At 43.8% G+C, this 26,787-nt stretch overlaps 1 protein-coding gene across 13 annotated transcripts in view; it reads right to left on the bottom strand.

Moving 5' to 3' along the window:
- Positions 1-26,787, bottom strand: part of LOC120457259 (protein sidekick) — a 64,034-nt gene that overhangs the window by 24,009 nt on the left and 13,238 nt on the right. For all 13 annotated transcript variants that reach the window (XR_005616925.1, XM_039644663.1, XM_039644666.1 and 10 more), the window contains exon 3: positions 4,341-4,475. Coding sequence is in view for 12 of the 13 variants with exons in the window: in XM_039644663.1 (XP_039500597.1) it covers positions 4,341-4,475 (135 nt within the window). In the remaining variant the exon portion in view is untranslated. The remainder of the gene's footprint in view (positions 1-4,340; positions 4,476-26,787) is intronic.

Below are 26,787 nucleotides of genomic sequence, written 5' to 3'. Positions count from 1 at the left end.
TCCATTTACTTGGCATTTTCATAAAATAGCTATTTGCTTTGCAACCCATAAAAGTGTCGTGCACTTTATTTTACCCTCGCAAAAACGGGCAACAAGTCATCACCATATTTACGTGGCTTTCCTTGTGGCCTGCAGCACAACAGCCGAATGCCATTCACTTAGTCAGCCAGCCAGCCAGTCAGTCAATCAGTCAATCAGTTAGGCAATCAATCAATCAGTCAGTTAGTGTGTCTAAGCGAGCCCAACTGCATACAAATAAATTTAATAAACAGGCAACGCAATGAAACAAATTGCATTTGTATGTGCAGAGGGGATTCCCGTTCCGCACAGCGGAAATTGTTTGATTTGTGGCCGGGCAAATCCGTCGAAAGGCCCACGAAATCAATTGGGTTTATGAATAGTGCACTGCCAGTTGTGTGGGCTGCAGGGTGTGGGCTGCAGGGTGTGGGATGCGGGATGCAGGATGTAGGACGCAGGATGTAGATGCAGGATATGGGGAGACGGAAGAGCAGCCCAGTCATAACTCCAGTTTAAACGTCCGGACTCCGGACCATCGGCATTTGCCTAGCGCACTCTTTGCTGTGCGCTGTGGCCCCAAAGTCAATTCGCCAATCCGTCGACCTAAACTCTCGGCCCCAGAGATCTCCGATGGACTCATCCTGGCCTAAACGCCAAACTCCACACAAACACAAAAAACCCGAGCTCTGTGTGCTTCCCTTTGTGATTTCAGCCACTCTCCGCTGCATTTTACTTCAGCGGAGGAATAACAGGTATTTATCTGGAGCTTTAAAGCGCGATTTTAGCCCAGATCTATCGACATACAAGTACATACGAGAAATAACGAAATTTTTCAAATCTAATTACGTTACGTTTGGCTCTGTTCCTCTTTCTTTTGAGTTCTTTTGAGTTCTTGTGAGTGTGTGCAAGTGCAAGTTTCTGAAGTTTTGTGTTGTGTTGTGGCACTTGAAGCAAAGTAAACATTAAAAGTGCCTGGAGGCTTTTCCCTTTGTCGCCGCTGCACTTTTCAACTGCACATTTCCCTTTGATGCATTTCTCGCCCCCACTTGCACATTTCGTCACTCTCTCCGCTCCATTCCCTAACACTTTTGTTTACTACTCGCACCGCAAAAGAACAGGAATAACACAGCGGCAAATTGGTTGATTAAAGAAGTGTGTCTTCTGCACACGGTGCGGTGCACTGCGAGAAATGGTGCTTATTACATGCATCTTCGAGATGCATTGTGCTGCTTTCTTGGTAGTTGTACGTACATTCTGGCATGTATATCTGAAATAAGCATTCCCGAAACTCGATCCTGTTCCCAATAGTTACGCCACTTTTCATTATCTGCGAGCCGCATTGTGCATCGTGTGCTGTCGTTGCAGCGAGGCGTTCGTCTTTAAGTAAACACAATATTCTTGATGCTTTCTCCTATCGGTTTGCGTCAATTTCTTCTCGACTTTTTCTCGGTTCTCAATTCCAGGAATACTTTGTGTGCCGATGCCTGTTCCACATCTGTATGTGCATATGAATGTACATATGTACACACATGCCAGGCATCCATTCCTGCAGCACAACACATTAGGCAAAGCCATCCACTTCAGCCTAAATGACGACACGAGTTGCATATCGCTCACTCTTTCTCTAGGCCGCCTTCTTCTTCTTCTACTACTACTTCTTCTTCTTCCTCTCCTCCTGGGAGCAAACAACCGATGCAGAGGGAGGGGAAGTGGGGCTGGGGCTGGCGGTGGGGTGGAAATGGGGTATAAATAAAAATTGCGACAAAAAGCTGCCAGCAAAAACAATAGTTTGCAATTTTTCAGTTTACCTCCCCCTCCTCGTGCGTCTTAAAGTTTCCCCCTCACTTTTCCCTGCGCAGCAGCAGAGTGAAGAAGCTGGGAAAAGTGCACCGAAAGAAATGCATTTGAAGTTCGAACTTACGCCACTTTCAGCGTGATTCGGACATGGACAAGAGTTTGGGACAGTTTTTCCGAGGAAATGTCGCGCTTGGGAGTAGTCGTCTACTAATCAGAAATCACGTCTTGTTTTCCCTGTACAATGGAAAATTAAGGAAAATTCCTGAGCCACGCACGTTTCTGCCGAGTGTGTGTGTGTGTGTGTGTCGTGGAAATGCTCGCCAATCCCTCTACTTTGCTTTGCTTTCTTCTACAAATGCGTTCTTCGTTGCTTTTTGTCTCTTTCCCTTGTTTTTTGCGCTGCTCCTCCTTGTTCAACACATGTTGGACCTGCAGCACTGCCACTAAAAACAACTTGAAGTCTTTGTTGCAAGTGAATGCGCTACATTTGCGAGGCAGCCCGAGAAGAAAGGGAGAAGACGACGAAGAAGAAGCCACATTCTCCATTCTTCATTCTCCGTTCTCCATTCACTCGGTGTTTATTTTCCTAGCCAGCTCCCTGCTCATCGCATTTCATTTTGTTGGCCAGAAACAATTCCACACACATTTAGCTTAGCTCTTGCTCTACTACCATCATACCCCTGAAGTTCTTCTAATGGGGCATATTAGTTGGGTCTCTGGTAGCTGTTCCCAGTAGCCCCGCTTCTATTTTTCGACTTCTCTCACTTTTGCAGGGCATTCCTATGGCTTCCATTCGAAGGACCTAGCTCATAGAACAGGAGCTAGTGTTGTTTTCACAATTGCCGCCGCACAAAACGCGAACATCGCGGACAAAAGTCTGAGCCAAGATGAGATGGCAACGGATGCAGGACGACGACGATGAGATGGGGATGGGGATGGGGAACTTGTTTTGCTGGAGGGTACCGATTCCTCCATGGCTACGAAAAACACTGAAAAGGTGGGAGGCAACCTTCTTCGTAGGCATAACACCCCCCACCACCAACACCCACCATATATCTGTGCATAAACTATCGCGGAAAGTGTTTTGTTGAGTGTGGAAAGGGGAAGAGGGTAGAGGGTAGAGGGGCGAGGGGCGAGGGGAGTGGAGTCGGGGGATGAGATGACAGCTAAAACCGCCAAAGTGACTGAAAGCGCGAACGTTGCGGCATGTGTGACAACGCCAAGGAGCAGCTAAAGTGATTTGCATTTGTATTCAAGCTCCTTCAATTTTTCCATCTTTTTTTTCTCTTCTTTTCTTTTTTTGGGCAGCTTATGCAAAGTGCACGGCTCTCGTGCGTCGCTGCACAGATCCCCATAAATGCGCACAAAAACAACAACAAAACACAGATGCTGTGGCATGTGTGTGTTCCGTGTTGTGTGTTGTGTGTTTTCCGCTCAAATGTGCATCAAAATGCTGACGACAACTCGGAGCATTGGGGAGCCCTCTCAAAAGGCCAAAAAAGCAACTACGATTATCGCCGACCACCCCGCACTTCCCTTTAGCATAGTAACAGAACAGTAACAGTAAAAGTGGGGTAGCTGATAGTCGAGACACACGTACGTACGTAGCGTTTGCCAGCTTTGGACAATTGCGATTATGTTGGAGAATATATCGCCACCAGGATTGGTAAACCAAACAACGACTGCTCTTAAGAATAATTTACGTGGTGCGACACTCGGCGAGGGCATTAAAAACAAGATCGCACAAGAGAACAGAGACTGCACAGTAAGCCATAACACATTTTTTCCGCTCAAATTCGGGGAGGAGCCATGTGTAACCGATACTCCCACCTGTCAAATGCAGGAGGCGTTACGAAGGAAGCATTACGTGAGCCTGGGAGCCTGGGAACTTGGGAGCTTGGAAGCTTGGAAGCTCGGGAGCCTGGCTCCCTGGACTTTGGGCACGTCCCAAAGCGCTCAAAGGATTACACGACGACCGCCTGGGAACAGGAGTGGGAGTGGGAGTGGGATTGGGAGTGGGTGTGGCACCTGGGCTGCGACTGTGGGTTTCGCGCTGAAGCAAAGAAGAGCCTCGGTGGGGGGAAACCTGATAAAAGTTATTGTTTTTCTACTTCATTATCTTTCAAAAGCGCGTGCGAAAGCAGGAGACGAGAAATGTTTTCGTTTATGGTTTCGTTTTACACTTTCTTGGCTTTTAGCTTAGCCGTCAGCCGATTCGAGGGACAAGTGCTATGGCTGTGTGTTGAAGGCCGAAGGAACAACGAGGGCAGGTGACAGATGGGGGTATTATAATTCCGCTCCCATTGGGCATTTGTTTGACACGCCCAGACGACGACACGCCGCCAGCTGCGACTTCTGTGCATGAGCCTGTCATAGTTTGTTCAATAAACAATTAACTGATTTTTGTTTATCCCCGCCTATAATCGCTCAGTTAAAAGTAATGGGTTTCTGGTCTATAAGCCTCGTTGATGAGCTGCTCCTCCCCCTCCTCCACTTTATGAATGATATTATGTTTCTTCACTTACCCAGCGCATGACACTGTAGTATCTTGGTGCTGCCCTCGCTGACAATCGACCCCGATGACGATGGATGCGTGGTGAATCGTGGGGCTTGGAGCTGCTGCTGCTGGACGATGGAGCTCTGCTGCTGTAGATTGGCATCTGCAAATGGGGAAGAGCGAAAGACACTTTAGCATCAAGCCATTCAGAAGTATAAATTATAAGATATACAAGTTTAAGCGGGTTTCCTTTAGAGCATCGCAACCCAAAAAACATTTTACAGGGCCCGCCTTTACACCAAAAGGTTTGCGGGTGAAAAATGCTTGATTTATGGCAGCGGAAAATACGTACCAACCTGAACCCGCTGTAATATATAACCAATCTATGGGGATATAGCCACCCAAACAGGCAAGATCGATTCGATTGCACTTGAATTTTTCCCATCTCTGGATATTTTTTATGGTGTACTCTTTCGGTTTGGCTTCGAGAAAACTGAGGTTGCAGCCGAAAATACGGCATTATGGCAGGGACAAAACAACAATGGAAAGCATGTTAAATAAATAAACGCCTTTAAATAGTTATTCTGCATAAAAAGTTTCCCATAAATTGTGTTTTTATTTAATTTGGCCACGCAAATCGAACCCAAAACTAAAATCGAGAAGTTCAGTTCACGAGTTCTCGGGTTCACAAGTTAAACAAAACAAAAGGCACTGGAATATATATGGTTTACAAATCGAATGCCTGAAGGCCTCGGTCAGAAATTCTAATGTGGTTTTCCTAAAACAACAGAATTTAATAGTTCTGCAGTGTTGTTTGCTCTGAAGTGCTGCACTTCCGTTCAAAGTTGAGGATAACCCCAAGAATGAGAGAATACTCTGTTCAACTTCTAATGATTATGCGTATATGGGTGCCAATTGGATATTTAGAAACTACAATACAGGCCAACAAATTTGTACTCAACGAGGCGCTCGACGTCAAACGGAAATTGCGCGTGAGTGTTGCATTTGGAAACTCCCATTGGGATATCTGAATATCTGGATATAGAATGAGTAACTGGCTCCACTCGTTTGCAGCTAGCAATAAACAATACAATATAAATGGCATGCATTCACATTCCGCAGACAAAACATCAACGCACTCTGCCATTTTATGGCCCGTGAATCATTTGGGTCTAGAAGCACACCGTTTGCACTACCGAAATGGTTAAAAAAGCTGGGTAATTAGTTCAAATGGAATGAAGTTGATGGTTTATTGAAGATATATAGTACGAAATAGGGCCATCTTTAACTGACATGTAAACATATTCAAACAAAGCTGTACTTCTAATTCCACTGAAGAAGCATCTCTAAACCGCTGAGGATACCAATCAACTGGTCAGTTTCAGCTTTTTGCTCTCGCACAGCTTCTTGATCTTCGTCGTTGATTTCCATGGTGATGATGATGATTTGCTCCGGAGTTTGCCAGTGGGTGCTGCTGGTGTGTGTTTGCGAGTGTGTGTGAGTGTGTGTTCTGCCACTTCACTGTTTACTGTTGCCGTGTTGGCCTGTTGTTCTTATTGTGGAGCCCTTGTTTGGTTTCAGGCCGAGTCAATGACGCTCTAGCCACAGGCCACCGATGCCCCATTGGCGTTGAAGTGATGACTAACCATCTATAGAACACTGAGCCAAAATGCGGATCGAATCAGTATTAGATGATGCTGTTTCTGTGCATATCAGCAAAGTTAATGTTTTTTTTAATATCCTTGGCGCTCTTGTGTGCAGAAATGTTGCCAGCGTTTTAATGCATGTATAAATACGAAATGCATACAATTTGCCATCTGTTTACTTGCAACCGCAACATTCTCTCGGTGCTTAAGTGGCAGCTGCCCCAATGTAAGTTGGCCAGTTTGATAGCTAAGCAGGCGTTAAATTGCCATCATCGAGGGGAGGTGGACATGGAAATAGAAGTGGCAACGACAAAGGTGTTTGGGTGGCAGGGGGTCGGCTGATGATTGGCAAAAGCAGGTGGGGAGGGTGGAGGGTGGCATGTGGCAGGTGGGGCACAAAGCGAGCTGCACGGCGGCTCAATCTCCACGTGGCTGTGTCTCTTGCACACCCTTTGCCGAATGGGTTTCCTTTGCTTCGGTCAGCAGTGGGGCACATATGGATGTGGCCCGCCCTTTGGCTTTTGTGGTTTTCTGCGCCTGCGCAGCCCACAGAGAATTCCAAATTCCATTTTGCATGGCTTCTCCGCACATCGGACATTCGATATGCTGGTGTGCAGTCGGGCAGCCTTCCTCCTGCTGCAGCTTCTTCTGCACATAGTCGCTGCTACTAAGACTTAAAGTGAAAGCGATCATCGGCGCTTTAAAGCATTACATATCAATCATTCTCATTCGAACGTCTTGCAAACATTTGTTGTAAGTATTTATGTCAAAAGTAAGGACCCGATTAATTTGCGTTTTTTATAGCAGTTTCCTTTTTCTCTTCCTGTCAGCTGGCACTTATTAGCGATGCGTTTAATTTGCAACACGCACTGAAGTGCTGCAGCTTGGCAGGAAACTGTGTCAGTCCCCGACTCACAGCGACACGCAGCATGCAACACATGCACGCAGCAAGCACCACGCAGCACGCAGCAATGGCAGCCACTAAAGCAAACCCGCAGCAGCAGCAGCCTCGGCTTTTGTTGCTGCAATTGTTTGCCCAATGATGCAAAACACACATTCACACACTTTCACACACAGGCAGCCAAGCGAGTGGAATCCTGCACCGGCAGCGGCAGCGGCACTCACAGGACACCCAAGTAACTTCCTCATGCGGCAACTCAAGTTAATGATAAAACAGACACATGCTGCTTATGCTTATGCTGGCTATAGCTATCGGGTTCAAGAGGGCGCGTTTCTGGGCGGTCTCCTCGGGGTCAGGTCAGGTCGCCCCTTCAGAGGCGAAAAAGACCCTAAAACACACACACACACACACCGGACTTAAATCTGATATCATTTTGCACAAGAGCATACAAAAAAGATGCAACGTGGCATGTTGAGAGGTGTTTTGGGGGAACGTTGGTATGCCTACATTCACTGGTCTGTGGTTCCGATGCAAAAAATTTAATAATAGAACTTTCACAGTTTTGAATATCTTGAATACAAAATCCAAGCTGTTTCAACTCCAGTTTCCACTTGAAAAGGATTCCTCATAAACGAAACCTGAGCCAAAACCTGAGTCCTAAATATGGACGACTCGCACACAGCATATTGATCAAGTTACATAGCAGTTGGTTCCAGTTTCTGACTATGATTTTCGTTGTTTGTTTCTTAAAGCGTGATCCGAATGCCCAGCGCAGTTCGGTGGGGAAAACCCCACCGTCAATCATTCCGTTCCCTCTATTTGACCAGGGAATTTTTCCAAATTTCCATTTCAGTCCGCATTCAACTTCCAGAGTCTCTCACCTAATTTTGATGTTGTCTGCACGCGGGACACGGCACATCAATCAAACTTTAGCCCGCACAAACAATCCAACTTGAGTTCGCTGGTTGAGCGTTTCTGCGTATCCCCCTTTTCCCATTTTCCAGCTCTTTTTTCTGACACCTTTTAAGCCACATACTGGAAAATAGTTTCCAGAATGGTAAACTTACGAGTATAGATAAATTTGGAGTGGAGTGCTGGTTTCTGTTGCAAAACATTCTCTTCAAACAATTTTCGGCTTTCGTATCGGAAATTCCGTATAAATTTGGCATTTCTTTACGGTAGCAAATATTTAAGAATATATTACTAATTTATGCTAAATAGACCATAAACTCAATTATTGTCACATTCAAGTGGCATTCAGAATCTATAAGGCCCTTATCCATATTCATTGTAACTATCTCATTTGAGTTGCCTTCGCGTAGACAAAACAACAAAGGGACTGAGTATTAGGGGCCTCAGATTAATGGACGGCAAATTTTCAATAATAATGGAAACCGTCACCCCAAAATAGTTTTCAGAGATGGGAACATTTTTGGACTATGGTAATTATGGACTTCAACTGGCGTGCGGAGCGGGGCGTGGTCGTTCCCCACGGGGTTGTGGGCGATTTCCCGAGCCAAGAAGCGAATAATTTATTCAGAAAGTACTCGGTAGAACTCTCTTTCCACCCGGCTAATACCACATGTGACTTTAAATTACTTTTAGGCGCACTGTGGGAATGGGCGAGAGAACGAGAGGTTGCATACAGTGTTATTTATATATTCCCGGAGTGGAGTGTATGAAAATGAAATTGGAACCATACTTGGATTATTATTTGGAAGTTTTATCCAATTTTCCCTATTGAAAGTGAAAGTGAAAGTGACTCCGGGGATTATGTTATGTATCTGCCATCCTCCTGCAATGAAACTCTTCTACTTCTACCATTTTCATTTAATTGCTCTGTCCAGCTGACGGTTTTGTCGTTCATCAAAAGGAGTTACCCCAAACACCCCACAAATAGTTCCCTATTCCACGCGATAGTTTTATCTCTGCCAGCGTATTTTCCCTTGGTTTTCCCTTTCATACCCTTAGTTTCCGCAGCCAACAGACGTCGTTGACACGTCTCATAAATTTCATTGCTGTCGCTGCTCGTCCGTCTAATCCGCGTTGCTTCCCTCTCTTTCGCCCAGGACGTTCCGTCCCTTTCTTCCGTGTCACGTGGAAAATTGCACTTATCACTTGTTCGTTGTTGGTTGTGGCAATTGTTCGGTGCTATTTGGTCATATTTTTTGCCCACCCACTCCCGAATGAATACCTTAAATTCAGTCCGTGATTTTCCCTTTAATCCTCAGCGGGTGCGCTTACGCACGTAACACTGTACAAGGGCTTAAAAGTGGCCAGCGGAGCAGGGGGGTTGGTGGGGATGCAAGGGTTAAGTGGTAGGAGTGCCGGGGAATTAAGACAAAACTCAAACAACTCAAACACTAATTCACCAACCTAACTGACTCTGAACTGCTATCGCCGAAATACATGAAAAAACCATTCAGAAATCAATGAAGCCCGCAACCAAAAGGCGATCGACTTGCCAACTCCGGCAGCGTTGGCGGTTGGAAATTGGGAGCGGACTTGGGAGTTTCTGTGCAAAAGTTTCGAGTGCGACAAATGGGCAACTGAAAGGGCCTAAACAACAACGGACATGAAGTGAAGTGAAGGGAGTGTGGGGTGTGGGGAGTGGCAGCCAAACTATTAAAGTGACATCCTGGAAAACTCTTGGCTCTTCAAGGGAAAGTCCGAGGCGAAAGGAGAAAGGAAAAGGGGTAGCTGGTAGCTGGCTACACATATAGGCCCAAATGTTTGCCAAAAACGGTTCCACTCGACTGAGAATGGAAAAAACTCAACGGAATTCGTACTATTGAAAGAAAAGGAAAAGAAGTTTCTATAAAAACGACGTAGACACTTTAAAGCCACCCATAAAGGAAAATTGATTTTATTGTACACGAATGTGTAACTGATTAAATCATCACTACAAGTAATGAAATGCAATGATTTGATCCACACAGCTCACACGATCTATAGGCTATGCCATATGTACAGGCATGTGTGCCACTCAACTCAACACTCAACACTTGAGCCAGAGGGTTCAAGAAACTCAAGTTCAGAGATTATTGATTTTCACGTTGTTTTCCCTATTTTGTATTATTACTTGTCTGTGCCGTTTCCATACGTATTTCCCTCGACTGCGATGCTGGCATTTAGTTTGTCATCGCACAGGAAAGTTTGGAGGAAGGAAATTCCGGGGTCACAGTTGGAAAAACATTCTTTGCGCTGACATTGTTGCTGACCAAATGGCCAATGACAATTGGCCATCGATATCGTTGTTCAGTCTTTGGGTTTTCTTGGCCAACTTGGAACGTGAAACCTGAGCAAAATACCCCTGAAGGATGTTTATTTGCCGTCTCTCTTCATAATGGATTCGAATAAAGTCCATTCTGTCCATTTGTAAAGTGCTTGTATAGAGAGAACTTCTCGCTACCAGGTAATTATTATTTTCCCATGTGCTTGAGATTTTTCACCTAACGCGACCACAATGCACCTCGTTCGCCTCCGAATATTTCATTCTGCACTTTGTCTTGCTCTCACAGATTTGCATTCAAGCGATAATCACTTGTGAGGTGCAATTAAAACAAAAGTGAACTTTCCCAAGCTGCCGGTACATTTAGCCAAGATATATTTTGTGCACCGAACCAGTTCGGTTATGTGCAACTCCGCCCCGCCGTAATTTCTCATCTCTGACTGAATTTTCACACAGGAAAACCCGTTTTCGGTTGCCTCTTTTCCGCTCCGTACACAGAGAGAAACACTTTCGATACGACGGCGATGGTCAATTGGCTGAGTTTTCAAATCGTTGGGTGCGGGTATCCTGCCACACACACCAATGCACATTGGTTATTTGGTGTAATAATTCACTCTTGAAATTGTTTTCAAATAGTAACGAATCAGCCAGGTTCTTCGAGTCCAGTGTGTGCGCACGACGAAAAATGCGATGGCATGCAATATTCTCTTAGTAGACTTTAGCACACGGCCATTCTGCTCGAGCTTAGCCACCTCGGCTGTCAAGCTGCTTTATCAGCGGTCGCAGCAGCTTCTGCAGCTTCTGCAGCTTCTGTAGCTTCAGTAGTGGCTCCTCCTCAGCCTCCTTCCTTGGGTTTAAACTTTTCCGGCAAAGACTCTCACTCCCGGGCTCATTATGACCCACGATGGTGGTGGTAGTGGTGGTGGCGGTGGCAACAATGCACCTGCCTGCTCGAAAGAAATATAAAGGAAAATATGTGGAACAGCACTGAAAATCCGCTAAGGAAGAGCAGCACAATTTGTGCCAAGCAACAACGGTGGCAACAACGGAAATCATTTGAGCATGAAGGACACACTCTGTACTCGGATCGTATCTTCAAATTGCGCTAGGAAGCTCTTTCAGTTTCGTTTCATATTTTTCGGTACATTTCACTAATTTGAGGCCCCTCTACTATATACTAAACATAAACATAACATGAATAGCATGAAGGTTTAGAAGATGTGTGACTTGTGAAATGATTTCTAATGTTTCCCACATTTCCCTATTGCAAGTTTATTCACTGCGGCATGTTGTCACTACTAAGGAGCATCCAGGTGAGCCTCACCTCACTCGCAATTTATGAGTACTTTGATGCGACTTAATAAACCCGGCGATGAATCGTCCGGGATTTTGGACGGAAGATGAAGGAGTGGGTGGTGCGGTGCGTGTTAAGAATAGAGGCAAGTTTCCAAGAAAAGGAAGTTACTCCTGTTTTTCCTCTTTATGGGCTGTGTTGTTTATTGCGCTTTTATTTTAATATGATTTCCCAGCAATTGTCATTGTGTGTTCGCTGTTGTTTGCCAGTGTTTTCGTTCCCCACTTCTCCACTTTTCCAATTTATTTCCTCTTGCTTTTCCCAGACAACCAGACAAGCTCTCAAAAAGCTGTCAGTGTTTCTTCGCTGGCAACACATGGAGCAACCTTTGCCATATTATTGGGAGTTACTTGGACTTGGACACGACATCTTGGCAACACGACACAGGGTCCGTCGGTGGAGGCGCCTCTTTTGGGCCCTTGGAGTCTTCCCGTGTCTTCCCACTTGTACCTTAAGTAGTTCACTTTGAGTCGCTGGCTTCTCGGAATTATAAGTTAGATATAAATAGGTTTTAACTTCATTGTCGTTTGCTGTCCTCTGTCTTCTGTCTCCTGTCTGTTCGTTTTTTTGTATTGTTCTTTAATCTGTATCTTCATTAATCAGGCTGGCTGTTCTGGACCTTTTGCAGCTGGTCCGCCATCTGTTGCTTCTCACGTTACGTAGCAGACAGGAAGAGTCAAATCAGCACATCAGAGTAAACAGCACAAAAGCAGTCACATTTTTGGTAGGCCTAACCTTTGCCAATTTGCTATCATCTTGATAATGCATTCCATTGGCATGTCACCCATTCAAGGCAGCATTCATGTGTGGCAATAGTTATCGGGGGAACTTCGTTTCTCATTTTGTTGCACTTGTTCGCTTCCCGTTATGACATTTTCATAACCTCGAAACTTTGCTCATTGTTCTGCCGAGCACCTTCTTCTGAACCTCTCGTCTTGTCGTCTTCCGCAATCGCAATCGCACTGGCAATCAAGGTCGCAAAAGGGGCTAGAAGGGGGTTCAAATGGAAGACGAAGTTCGCCCGGCCAACAACATTGGCAAGAACAACATAATTAGCGCATTTCCTTGCTCTGTCAGCGACAGCTGCAGCTGCAGCATGGGAAGCCCAGAATGGGGCTCCCCATCCGTGACTGAGGGGCGTGTATCCAGCCCCTGACTCCTTTTGCCACTTGAGAATGTCTGGCGCTTCAAACACGCACGCGTTTAAAGTGGAGAAACTTCCGCGGGAAGAAGTGAGATAACCCGACGTTGAAACAAAGCCAGACCATGACCATCCGTAGCACCAAAATATTGGAGATGGCAGCGTGAGATTACAACTATTGCATCCGAGAGTAATGTCATTTAAATGCATTCAATAGTCTGGTGAAGTTATGATTTGGAACTTCTATGGCTAAACGATCCGATTATTGCGTCACTTAGCTACTTCACTCGTAGGGCGTCTGTGCACCACTGGATACCCGCATGAAATGTAAGCCCATCCTCTTTTTATTTTACGGCGCCTTTTCGTGTGCCCGACTATTATAATTAGGTTCTGTTGCCACCGCCGAAGCGTAACACACACACCCAAGAAACATGGGGCACAGCTGATAGCTGATAGCTTATAGCTGCTGGCTGCTGGCTGTTGGCTGACTGACAATTTAGAGCTCGATTAAACCCCACAATTTGAGACGCTCTCGTTCGACTCAGATTTCGCAGCCAAGATGGAAGCGGAGATTGGGGGAGGTGGGGGTGTGGCGTGTGGGGTGTGGGGTGTGAGGTCACCTGGCTAATCAAACAAATTGAAGTGAGCGAGAGGGAACTAGGCACATACAGCCATCAATCCGCAGCAGGGTTCCAGCTCCAGCTCCACCTCCAGCTCCATCTACAGCGCCAGCTCCAGCTCCAACCCGGCAAATGAGTGCCCCCAAATTGAAAAGAATTCAGCTTGGAGAGTCTCTCCTCGAGGCAATTGAGAAATGCAATAATGGTCAAGAGGGTTAGATAAATGAACGGGGGAAAACCGCTAATTGAGCAAAGCAATTTATTTTTACAAAACCCCCGCAGCAATCTTCTTGCCCTTCTTGCTGGCCCCCCCCCCCCCCCCCATTGACATCGTCACCCATTCTACTTGCTCATGAAACTTGGGGCTTGGGGTTTAGGTTTTGGGGCTTAGGAAAGAGGGGATAAAATGTCTAGTTTGGCAAATATTTATTTAAGTAATTGATTTAGGGCAATAAAGTTTGATTTCGAATTGCCACCATACATTTTCTCTCCTGTTTTCCACTCACTTTGTTGTCAAATTCAAATCATTTCGCTCTCGAATTAAACTAACTTGCGAAATGCATCGTTTTGAAGATCCCCGCTCCCTTTTTTGTAGAGGAAACTCTGCCATCGATGTTAAACCCAATGGCAATTGCTCCGGATTTACAAACAATTTTGTATTTTCAATATTGAAAACGCCAAGACAGGCTAAGTTGATCAGGGGAGATGGAGATGGAAGATGGGGAATATTGGGTAATATGGGGAATATTAGGGGAGTTGGAGTTGCATCCGTTAATTTTGTGCTTCCTACTTCTCACCTCCTCCGACAGACATTTTCCTATGCTTGCAGCCTGCTTCTTCTGCTTCCTTTGCTGCTGATGATGAAATCGTCTAAAAATGTTTTTGTTTATTCCCCCATTTTGATTACAACGAGGTTTTTATTGGGCGGGGGGAAACTTCGGATGAAGATGATGCCACAACTGCAGCCACGGACTTCAGAAGCACAACAAGAAAGAGAGATACAATCCAGTATCTCGACTTTCGCATACCCGATGTCCGATCAAACTTTTTTGGAAAAGAACGACATCTGTGGATAATGTGCATTACAAACGTGAAAGCGCAATGAAAACCGAAAACATCTTGTGCGTGTTGCAAACTTGTCAATGAATCCAGCATGCCCTGCCACTCTACGACTAAGGGGTGTATAAAAAGCCTCAAAAGAAAAAGAATCCACGGAGAAGAGAGCCAAACGTGGAGAACGAGTAAATCAGGTTTTGCAGCCGTCAAAGTATTAACCTTTTGTTGGAGCCACCGCCATCGTCATAGCTGCTGCTGAAATATTTCAGGCATTTTACAAGTATATATAAATGAGTATATATATGTATATTCCACAAAGAGTAAATCGAAGGAAAGCCTGAAGGAAGGAGACCAGCTGGAGTCCTTTAGCTGCAGAAAGAGCACAAAACCTGCAGCAGCCTAGCCCAGGTGTGTCAAAATGTGCAGTGTGGCAGCAGTGGCAAGTGGCGCGCACGATTACTCACATGTTCCCCCTCACCCCTTTTTTCTCGGACCCCCAGCAACTGGCTTTTGAGGTCACTTCAAGTGGCTTATTTCCGCCTTTATGCATGCTGCTTTTGGCTGAGAACCTCCCCCCGATTGCCTCCTTCTTCTGGAAAAGCCCCTGCTGTATGGGTCAGTTTTGCAATATGCTGCAGTTAACAACAGAGACAGAAATGCTAAAGTAATGCCAAGTGGCCGCTGTTGCAAAAAGATTAAAAATAAATGAAAAGAAAGGTTTTTTGAACAACCTAGAACAAACTCGTTATGAACACCATTGAGGACCTGCACACTTACTAATCATTTTATCTAAAGGTACCTGCTGTACATACAACACCCCAAAAAACTAAACAATAAAACAGTGTTATTCATTGTATGGTAAGCATATTAGGGTGCAAACAGCAAAATTCCCTTCTTCCCTTCCCTTCCGCTTGTGTTTACGTTTACATATGAAAATATTAAATTCCAACTACCTTCTGCCAACACTGAAAAAGTGGAAGTAAATTAGTGATGAACGCTGATGATTTAAGGGAAGTGGGTTGGTTTGTTTCAGCCCCAAAACAAATATATAGTATAGCCCCACTCGGGGTTTACAGGGTATCATTGGCTCCCCAGGCGGAAAAGTGGAGCACACTCGCACACAAAGGCAATCAAAAGCCAATAGTGGACGCTGCAACAAATCGCCAAGTGTCGATGGCAGCAAAAAATGAAATGTGGTTGCAAAGCACACTCTGCAAATGCATATGTACATAAATGTATGTACATATGAGTATGTGGCTGAAAAGGTGAAGGAAGCACAGTGAAGGCAGTGAACTGCATTTTGTTCAATTTGGCTCTTTGTTTTGCTGTTTTGTTGTGCTCTGTTATGTTGTTGTTTTATTTCGCTTCTTTTGTTGCTGCGCCATTGACTTTTTCCTTTTTAGGCCTCTTTTGCTGCGGCTTTTGTGCTTTGTTGCCCCGCTCGCCAATCATTTTAACCCAAATGGCAGCTCTTTTCGTTGCTTGCGCAGCTCTAGAATTGCAACAGCTCCAGTAGCATGCAACGCAGAACACAAAAGTAAATAAAAAAAAAATAATAAAAAAGAACACACCCTGAAGAAAGTGAAAAGCTGCAACGGAAGGTAACTCAATTTCGTTTATTTGTTAATTTAAATTTTAATATTCCAGTTGAGCGGCTCGTGCAGGAGGAAGGAAAAAGAAGATCGAACTGGAGGGGGTGTAGTAAACCCATACCTGGTACACTACTACCTGGTACAATTAAAAAAAAAGCAGGAGCAGCAGGAAGCCATGTTTGGGTGATTCGGGGGTTGGTGGTTCCACTTCACTGGCCTTTAAAGGGAGTGTTTAAACTGTGTGTAGGCGGCAGATGTTGCAAGTTGCAAGTTGCGAGCGGTAATGATAATATAAAAGGTAGCTACTAATAGTGGTAGTAATATAAGTAGTAATAGTAGTAAAATTAGATGTAGTTGAAGTAGAAGTAGTAGTAGCAGAGCTTGTTATAGTAATTAAAGTAGTAAAAGGATTATAATTGGTAGTGGAAATAGTAGTAGTAGAAATATATAATTAGTAGTAGAAATAGTATTGGTAGTAAATGTACTATTAGAAATAGAAGTAGTATTGGTAGCAGCAGTAGAGAACTAGTAGTAGAAGTAGTAGTAGAAGTAGTATCAGATGTAGTAGTAGTAGTAGATGTCATTACACATTACACACATTACTCGCACAATTGAAACGACCACCTAAGCAAATCGCCATGCCAACAAAGTTCATTGATGAATCAGCCGCGTAACGCCATCGTTCTAATTCATTTAAGTCAACTTGCTTGCGAACTCCCCGACCCTCGCACTAAAAGCTCATACGTAATCGGCCAGGAAAAGTGTTTACGTTTCACATTTATCGCTGCGCTCACAGATAACGAAAGTAAACGAACAAAGTGGGTCACACAATTTTGTTCAAAAATATTCGGAAACAGCAACAAATCTTGGGCATGTAAATTGATACAGTGAAGTGCGATAAGGCGTGTAGATTACCGCGATGATAAAACCCCGAAAGCTCAATTCTTCTCGTTAATTTTTCAATTCGGGGACAGAGTTATTTACACTCGAAATAGTTATGTGACACTAGCCCCAATAGTTAATATGATATTGGAAGCTCAATGCCTCACGTTAACGTTATCATCTCTTTCACATGTGTTTCAGCCACTCAACCACTCCGTTCACTTGCAACTTGTGCTCCTTGCCTCTGCGCATCGCTTTATCTGTCTGCTAAATTGATGATGTTGATGACGTCTGGCAGCGACAATCGGGGCAATCAGGCAATTCAATCAGTCGGGACTAGCTTTCTATATTAGCTCCATAGCTCCACAGCTCCGCACTCGATGTGCAACCCGTGGCAGTGCTCCTTTATGCACAGAATTAAGCACTTTCAAGGCCAACTTCCCCAAAATAAAGCGATAAAATTCAAATCGTTCGAAAGGATACCAATTTTTGTTGGTGCAACCAAAATAATGATTTTTCTGTGTTCCAAGCCATTGTGCCGCTTAAGACATGAACCAAAACTTTGCCGGGAAACAAGTTGTTGACAACCAGAAACAGAGTTGTGAATGAATCAGGAGCTGCAGCGTTGCAAGCGATGGAAGCGACAGAAGGACGCACAAAGACCGAGTTGCGCATAATTTCTAAGTTTCTAAATAAGTGCAGTCGAAACCCTGCAGTCCCCCTGGAAAACAGAGACACTCCAAAAGGGCAGTCAACTTGTGTTGTTATCGCCTGTCAGACAGCAGTCAAGAATAAGAAGTTTTATTTTCGGGTAGCCCCCTTTTGGCCCCGCTCCAGAATATTTATAGTCTAGCGTTCTTTAGCCATTTCCTCCTTGGCGGGTCCAACGATAAGGAGCACCCAGCTGCCTTTTCCAGTTTAATCTATTTTCCTATTTTTTTCATTTTTCTCTTTTCCCTATTTAATTTTAATTAACGCTCAAAATGAAACGTCTGGGGTCACAGAGATTGAGGAGGCCAACAAGAAAGAGGGGCGGATTTGTATGTGTATTTGAGAAGGGAGGAAATGTATGCGCATAAAGAAATGTTTCATCCTGCTTGGGAGCAATCTTGTCTGCAGATTCGGATCAGTTGAATGTTGCTATACACTTAAATACATTGCTGGATTGTTTAACTTCTGTCATCGCAGTAATAAACATTCAATTATCAGCATCCCCACTCCACTGTGGACACGTGAGTAGCGAAAGCAAGTGGTTTACAAGTATGAATAATGCGAATAATGCGCAAGATAAAGAATATGAATCACCAGTCCGGAACTGAATTGCTTGATTGAAGTCGAGAGCCAAAGCCCGAGAAGAATCATACGAGTGTAACTGGCGAGGGAAGCGCAGTGTAAAGATTACAGAACATGATATGGGGCTGCTTTAAGCTTTTCTTCCACTTACTCCACATTACTCACTCGTCTCGTCCATAGAAAATCTGGGCTGCAGGCATCTACTTAACGCAACTGATAGGGGCTCCCCGTTGAAAAAGGTAATCACGCCAACAAGTAATTAAATTGGACGCTTGAGCCACAACTTAGATTGACAAAAAGCGTTCACATACGAGTACATACAAGTATATGGGGGGCTTAGGCTTATCTCAGCTAATTTGTGTCTGTCAAAGTCGAAGAGCCAATGAAAAATTCCTGTGAACTGCTGTGCTTGGAACCTTCGCATACGTAGCCCAAAACCATTGGGAAAATGGTCGCATGGATTGGCTTGGGGCGGAACCTAGAAAGCCACATGAATTTCTGTTGCTGGCCAATCCTAGGAAGATAATCAAATCTGCCTTTGTAGTTCTGTTTCACCAGCAAAAACTCCCAATTATTTGTAATGCTATGCGAATTCAGAAAACCCCTTCATTCGCTTCACATGAAAGGGTTGAACTCAGTTGTGCGTTTTCCATTTTTGATTTGTGCTCAAGAAATACAAATTGCTACTCAGCCTCTGCATATGGAATGTAAACTATTGGGCACTATACTGTTCGGAAAATCCAGTAATTTCATATTTTATTACACAAAAAAAAAAAAAAAAAAAAAAAAAAAAAAAAAAAAAAAAACGATTGCTGGGCTTGTTAGAAGCAGATAAGCATGCAGGCACCGAAAAAGTCTCCAACAAGTTGTTGAAGTTGTCAACGAAATCAATTCCTGCCGGGAAATATTGGCACATTGGCAGGTGGGATGTGAAAAGTTCGGAGGAGAATGAACACAAAAAGCATAAAACCCCAACTACACAGAACAAAGAACAAAGAAGCTAAAACAATTGACTTCTGCAATGGGGAACTTTTCCTCATGCAATGCAAATCGAAATCTAAATCAAAATCCAAATGAAACTGAAACTGAAAATGATTTCAGCAAATCAACACGTTTTTGATATGGCTCCACACGACTTGTCGTAAGAACACTCGACAAAACTAGTCAGTTATATCCTTTTTTTTAAGCACATCGAAATATTCATGCAACATTTATGATTCTTAAGCTGGTTTTAATCGACAAAATTTCATTATTGACCAACTATTTCGATATTCTCTCCTCCGCAAGTTTTATACATTTTCTCCTTTCCTTTCCTCTGCTGCCCGAAAGTTGAAAACTTTTAAACGAGCATCTAATAGTATGTGTGTGAGGCTGTACGCATGGAATTATAATGAAAACTTTTCACGCACTCACACACATTTTGAGGTGCTAGTGGTTTTCCCCAGGGCTCCCGGGTAAATGGGTCCATGGAGGAGACAAGGCCAGGGAATACTACTTGAAAGGGTTGAAGCCAGAGGCGCTGAATACTGGGGAAAAGTGGGAGGTGCTGCCTGCACGTAGCGGCATTGACTTTGAAAATTAGTTTACCCCAAGAAGCAGAAGCAAGACCTAATTAGTGGCGGGTACTTGGTGCTGGCAGATAAACTGTGACTACGTCAATTGGGCCCATGAAAATGGTGACTGGTCCGTCATTGGGTTAAACATTTGTGGCAATTTGCAATTACTTTGAATGGCCTAAATGAATGATTTGCTAATGAGGCCATAACATGTAATCAGGCTTTGATTATCAGCAGAGTTATCCAACTTAAATGGCTTGAAACCAAATAAAAGTATATTTAATCTGCTTGTAATTATTCCATGTAAACAAATCCGCTTCACATGAACCACGAACGTGACCACCGACTAATACCCAGCATTTTGTGACTCTGCTACCAACTTCTTCCAAGCCAAACGCCCATAAGTAGACAAGACAAAAGGCCAACAAAGGCCGGCAAACTAGCAATTCCACCCATTTCGCCCATTCCGCCCATTCCGCCCACTGGGTGTGTAGTAAACTCTGTGTGATTTTTAAGCTGTGGGGCTACACATAATTTTGTATTTTCTGCTCGCGGCTGACATCTCGATACCAACGATACCAACGACGGATGGAAATGGAAAACGAAGGAAAAGGTTGGAAGTAAACAAGACGGCGGGCAGAGCTCCTTTCGTGACCTCCACTCCGACTCTTCCAGCTCTTAACCCATTTTCGACTGCATGGAAGTTTATGGACGGACAAGGAAACGGAAAATATTTAATTAAATTCCATCGATTTTGGCCCCCCAAAAAAGCTAGCAGGTCGCAGCGGCCTTTTTGGAATCTATCAATTACTTAATTAAAAATAGCCAAAAAATAAATAAATTATGGTTTATTAAAATGGAATAATTTCCTGGGCGGCCGAGCAGCGAAATGTATTCGAGTGAATTATGAACGAGTGAACGAGTGAAAGAGAGCAAAAGGGACAAAGAGCAGGGCACAAATTGTCAACCATAAAATTTGAATGCGATTTATATGCATTTTTTAATTGTGAGTGTGAGTGTGCGTGTGCATGTGCAAGTGCATGTGCATGTGCAGCATCCACAAAGCGTCTGACAAGAGTGCAAGTGCAATAAAATACAATCTGCGAAGAAGTCAGCCAGCGGCAACTGAAAGTTTTTCTCTGCCAGCCCAAATGAACCCTGAACTGCGTTCTCAAAAAAGGCTTTAAAGTGGATTTATCGTTTTGATTTGATTTATCGTTTTCTTTTATTATACCCGTTACTCGTAGAGTAAAAGGGTATACTAGATTCGTTGAAAAGTATGTAACAGGCAGAAGGAAGCGTTTCCGACCATATAAAGTATATATATTCTTGATCAGGATCAATAGCCGAGTCGATTTGGCCATGTCCGTCTGTCCGTCCGTCTGTCCGTCCGTCTGTCCGTCTGTCCGTCTGTCCGTCCGTATGAACGTCGAGATCTCAGGAACTACAAAAGCTAGAAAGTTGAGATTAAGCATACAGACTCCAGGGACATAGAAGCAGCGCAAGTTTGTCGATTCATGTTGCCACGCCCACTCTAACGCCCACAAACCGCCCAAATCTGCCACGCCCACACTTTTGAAAAATGTTTTGATATTTTTTCATTTTTGTATTGGTCTTGTAAATTTCTATCGATTTGCCAAAAACACTTTTTGCCACGCCCACTCTAACGCCCACAAATCGCCCAAAGCTGCCACGCCCACACTTTTGAAAAATGTTTAGATATTTTTTCATTTTTATATTGGTTTTGTAAATTTCTATCGATTTGCCAAAAAACTTTCTGCCACGCCCACTATAACGCCTACAAATCGCCAAAAACTGCGTTTAAGACTCTCCTTCTCTCTTCCACTAGCTGAGTAACGGGTATCAGATAGTCGGGGAACTCGACTATAGCGTTCTCTCTTGTTTTTAAAATAGCCTCTATAGGAAAGTGAGAACCCCAAACATGGCAGGAATAACTTGATATGATTTCATCTGGATGCAGTTACAGATACGTATACACCAAGGGGTAGCTTCATTTCATTTGAGTTGCAAATCAATAGGAGAAACTGGTATAGAACTTCATTAAGTAGATAATATTGGTCTTAAAACATTTATAATTAATGTACTTGGAGTCTATTGTAATTCGATTTTCAACTCGAATCAAGTAACACTGGATCCATGCCTAAATTTCAAGTAGCTTACCAACTAAATGTTTACTTTAAGGATATTTCCACGTCTATATGAAGAGCTGAAATGAATCATCTTCCATGAGACGAGAGACTCACCTGAAACGAAAGAAAGCGAACAAGAACCAATTAAGAACCAATTAATATTTGAGAAGTTGAATTTTCGGGGAATTCGGTTGTGTTGTTTTAGCATTCGAATCGGGTGGAATGGTTTGCAGGTTTGCAGGTTTGGAGTTGGATTAAGATTCAGAAATGGAATGGGCCACAAAACGGGAAAAGACGCAGCTGCCATGTGGCCAGACAGACAGTTGATTTAGGCAAATTTGAAGGGCCCCCCTTCGGTGGTATTCGGTGGCCCCCAAGATTCCATCTTCTGCCCTCTGACGTATGCGTATGCCTTTCTCTGTTTTGGTGTCCCAGTTATGTGCCACATAAACAAAAACAATGTCTCTCTGGCGTGGATGAAGATGAGATGAACTCGAGGCGCGTTATCTGCCCAATTAACTGACGACGACAAGCGACAAAGCAAACATGGAAGGGAGCTGGAGCAAATAAAGGGGGATGGATGCATTCCTTGCCTCCAAATCGACCATCGGCACAAGATACCCAACTTGTATTACACCCTAATGCTGATGAGGGTATTACCGCTCGGACATGGCATGAAAATATAAAACAACTAGCGAAACTTCGCTGTCATCCAAGGCTCCAAGCAGAAGGCCTTAAGTCCACTTAAAACTGAGGAAAACCAAACCAGTTCGATACCTCTAGAAGTCAGTACTAAATTTTACTATATCGCAGTTAGCTGACCTCACACACTTGTTGTGCCTTGAATGTCTGCCGCTCAACTCGAGTGTGCCAAAAAGCCAAACACGACACACATCGAAACAACAAAGTGAACAAATAAACGCAATTGGAACCAAACAAAAACAACAAACTGCAATTTCGTTAGGATGAGTGAAACGTCATGAACAACATTCGGTGGCAAGAATAAATAAATAAATAAATAAATAAACCAAATCAAATTCGGGGGAATTCGAAGCAAGGCAACAAAAAGCGTCTAGCTCGCAAACGTCTGTGAGAAAAGCATTTTGGCAACATTTTCGCAATGGGGGATTCCCCCAGTTTTTCCCCTCTTCGTCATCGCAGGAAAATTAGGAAATGCAAAGGAGAATTTCAGAAGGCGGGCAAGGGAACACTTCGAAGAACTCAAAGGAATAGTTAATAATGTATTTTCGCCAGCATAATCTGAATATTTAATTATATGCTAAAGAGAAACTAGCTGTTTGCAATACTCTTTAAGATGTATATATTTCAACTGATTGTATTCAATGTAAAACAGATGTGGCGCTTTTTGAACAGCGAAAACGGGCTATCGATTCGACTATAGTTTTCCGTCTTGTTATTATTCAGTGTTCTACCTTCTATATCGTTATACGTTTGTTTGCGGCTGCGTGAGTTGCACACATTTGTTTGAAGTTCCTAGGCGACCAAAGGGAGGAGAGTGGCAGTGCCAAGGCAATTCAGCCAAACGGCCTGGACTCCGGTCTCCGAACTCCGAACTCCGAACTCCAAAGTCCGGACTTCGAGACGGGCTCAGAATTTAAAACTGCTTCTGGACTCTTGTGCCTGCAACTGCGGCGCGGCACGCTAATGGACATAATTACGCCGACAGGCAATGAGTGATGGTTGGGGATGTGGGGCTATGGGGATGTGGCGAAGCCATAAACCAAGGACTAAACTAATGACAGTGAACGATAGATAAAGAGCCCCGAGGAGGAGAACTTGGCCAACTGATCACACCAAAAGAGGAGCGGAGAATCGCCAAGGGTATAAAGTAAGGCAAAAACAGAAAAGAGCTACTCGGTGGAGAAGAGGGAAACTTCTACTGGATATGGCAGGAAAATGTGGATGGAAGCCTGCAACTAATGACTTTTAAATGCGTTAAAGCCACAACCCCAGCAAACTAACGCAAAACGAGAAACAACAAAGCAAGAACAAGCATAGAAGTTAAACAAAATAAAGATCTAACACCAAGAAAGAAATGTCATTGTGATCTTCAAATTATAGGAATGTTTCAAATGGAAAGTATCAAAGATTGACTATCTCCAATCCTCAAGATGGCTGACCCATCGTTTATTAAATACCTAATCATCTGACTAATATTATTTTACATTTCTTTCTGAGCTAACAAGTCAGCTGTAAGTTCAAAGAAATCCATTTTGTATGGATGTTTTGTATGTAAAGTAGGAAAAGTAGGAAAATGGACGAAGGCCCCAACACAACGAACAACTGCGAAGTCAAAGGTCTCTATGCTAATTGACTAAATATTCTGGAACAGGCCAGATCCACAACCACAGCCACATCCACATCCACCGACAAGTATTCCCCAGCGTTTTGTAATTTTGTTTGTCTTGTGTGTTGTGCGTGACTGTCTCCAGTTTTTTATTTTAAATACGAACTTCCTGCTGGAACAGACAAACTGTTTATGTGCGTTCTTTTTAGGTTCTGGTTTCTGGTTTTTGAGGGATCCTCGGCTAGTCCGAGTAGAGTTCCGAGTTCCGATGAATTATGATCTCAATTAAAGAGCTGAGTCGCAGCTTCTGTTTCCCGCCTCTCAGCTCCTCCCCATATAAATATTTCTGTGTTTCTGTTTCTGTCTCGTTTCTGATTCTGATTCGGTTTCTGTTTGGGTTTCCGCCACCGCCACATACTCGTAGTACACAGCTTCCCATTTCCAGCTGTTCTATTTATGGACATTTACCATTTTAATTACTCCAGCAAACAGCATAAAAACCAAAGTTTAACTCCGGGTCGGATACTCAGCCAGAAGAAGAGATGCGGGAAAACAAACAGTTTGAAAACACGTTCCCAAATGGGCGCGGAACACTTGCAAACGCTTTAGGAGCAATGCAACAAGAAGTGCAGTCCAGCTCACATTCCGCAATGTGGCACAGAGCAGCAGAATGGGAAATATATGAGCCCAAGTAAAGGCAACAAATAATTTGACAAGCAAAGTGCGGAAAAATTGCTGCAAAATAGTTGCACAGAGCAGCAAGCAACAAGCAACAGCAACAACGCAGCAAAGATGATGGAAACTGATCGGGGACTCGGGGGCAGAGGCAGAGATGGCTGGAAAAATATCTATCTGCCCCGACCTAAGCAAACAAACATTCTGGAGCGATGAGATGGGAAGCCGTGAGAAGATGGAATATGGGGAGTAGAGTAAGGTTGGGATGGTTCAGGATACGATAGAATGTTGATTTGGGAGCCTAATTAAATATACCACGAGATATTAAGCTACAAAATACACAAATTATCAAAAAACATTTAGTTCTTTTAGATTTTAAAGGTAGATATTAAGTGTGAATACCTGACCAAGTTCAGAGACCACAAAGTATATGTTCCACATAATTTAAAGTTATTTTTCTCATTATAATGTGTGCAATGTGCACGGTATTCACCACTCGGTGACATTTCAAATCCTGCTTCTTGGTCGCTCGGTTTTCTTCATTCTTTTCATTAACAAACAAACAGAGGCAGGCACAACAGCTCCGCCACTGGGAGGGGGATTTTAGATAGAAGTGGGGGTTTGAGGTGCCAAGGGGGTGGGAGTGCAGGAAAGCAACGTACGCCCAACCAGGAAGTGCGCCACATTGCACACACACACACACACAAACACACGAGTAGAGAGAGGGGAGGGGGGCAGGCAGGACGCTCGCGGGCATAGGAATCCCTCACTTTTTGAGGTTAGGATGCGCTTTGGATCTGCGGGATACAATGCCGAGAGATGAAAGAAGATAGATAGATACAAACATCAGATCTGCCGAGACTCAGTCGACCTGTGTGCTTTGCAAAAGGCCACATACCTCGTTAACTTTGCCCCCAAAAGCTTGACTCTACCTTTTTTGTTGTCGCCATGCCTGTCACCCATTGCTCGTGAAACTATTTTCCTGAAGGTATTTAGATGCTTAGCTAAGTCATAAATAATTTAAAAAAAAACCTTAGTTTTAAAAAATATTACTTTCCCATTGTAACACCAGTAACACACTTTTTTTCGCGGATCAATTTTTCCACTACAGATTAAGCAGCTTTAATTTACACTGCGCGACCAACGAGCTCCAGCTGGAAAATTCTTGCCCTTCCGCTAAGCTTTTCCTTTTTATCGCATTTTACGGGCTTCTCGCATCTGTGTCATGCATGTGTTGCCCATGCCCATGGAGCCCAGTACCAGGGGCCTCCGAAAGAAATCAGAAATCCGAAAAATCACAGCCCCTCAGTGACAACATAGTGCATCCGGAAAACCCTGCTCCCGCTGTTTTCTGGATGCTGTGCATCCTTTAATTACGAGCGCAGTTGGAAAAAAGGGGTGGAGTGAAAAAGATTTGATTTATACGCACGGACTTGGCATTTATGTTCGCTGGAATTATTTTAATTCGGTCATGCCAAGGGCAGATATACTCGTAAAGAGAGAGCAAGTCGAAAAACTCTTTACTCTAATTACAGACTCCAGGTCACCCAAAAAACCAGGTCCATCTGTTATGGGTTTGTGTCGCTGTCAATCAGCCCGGAGAAGCCTCAATCGACGATCTCAATGGTTCAGGAAATTCCCATATAGTCCTAAGTGGACGATAAGTTCGTTCTCAACAACGAATGTTTGTCTGACTTTAAAGGGGTGAAAAACCAAGGACAGCTTTTAAGCAGTTGGTTTAAGTAGAGATATGCTGATTGTTTAATTGGGAGTTCACATCTTCAGCAATAATAGAACTTCCAACTGAAGATCCACTCTTCTCAGAAAATGTGAGGAAAAGCCTTGCGACGAACATACTTTCATTGCTGTTTTTCTTTGGCATTACTTTGTTCCTCCTCCGTTTATATCTTCTTTCACTGGCTTTATTTTTCTTAAACGTATATTTAATGAGGCGAGACATTTTTAATTGATGCTCAATTAAGCAGCAGCGACAGAGACTGCAGCATCTGTTGACCGAAGTCGGGGAGAGATGGTGAGGGAAGGAACAGTGTCAACAGTTGTGTGAGAGA

This window comes from Drosophila santomea, chromosome X, assembly GCF_016746245.2.
Source record: "Drosophila santomea strain STO CAGO 1482 chromosome X, Prin_Dsan_1.1, whole genome shotgun sequence".
NCBI classification, from domain to species: Eukaryota; Metazoa; Arthropoda; class Insecta; order Diptera; family Drosophilidae; genus Drosophila; species Drosophila santomea.
Note: the sequence above shows the minus strand (reverse complement) of the source record. Positions and strands in the feature narration are given on the sequence as shown.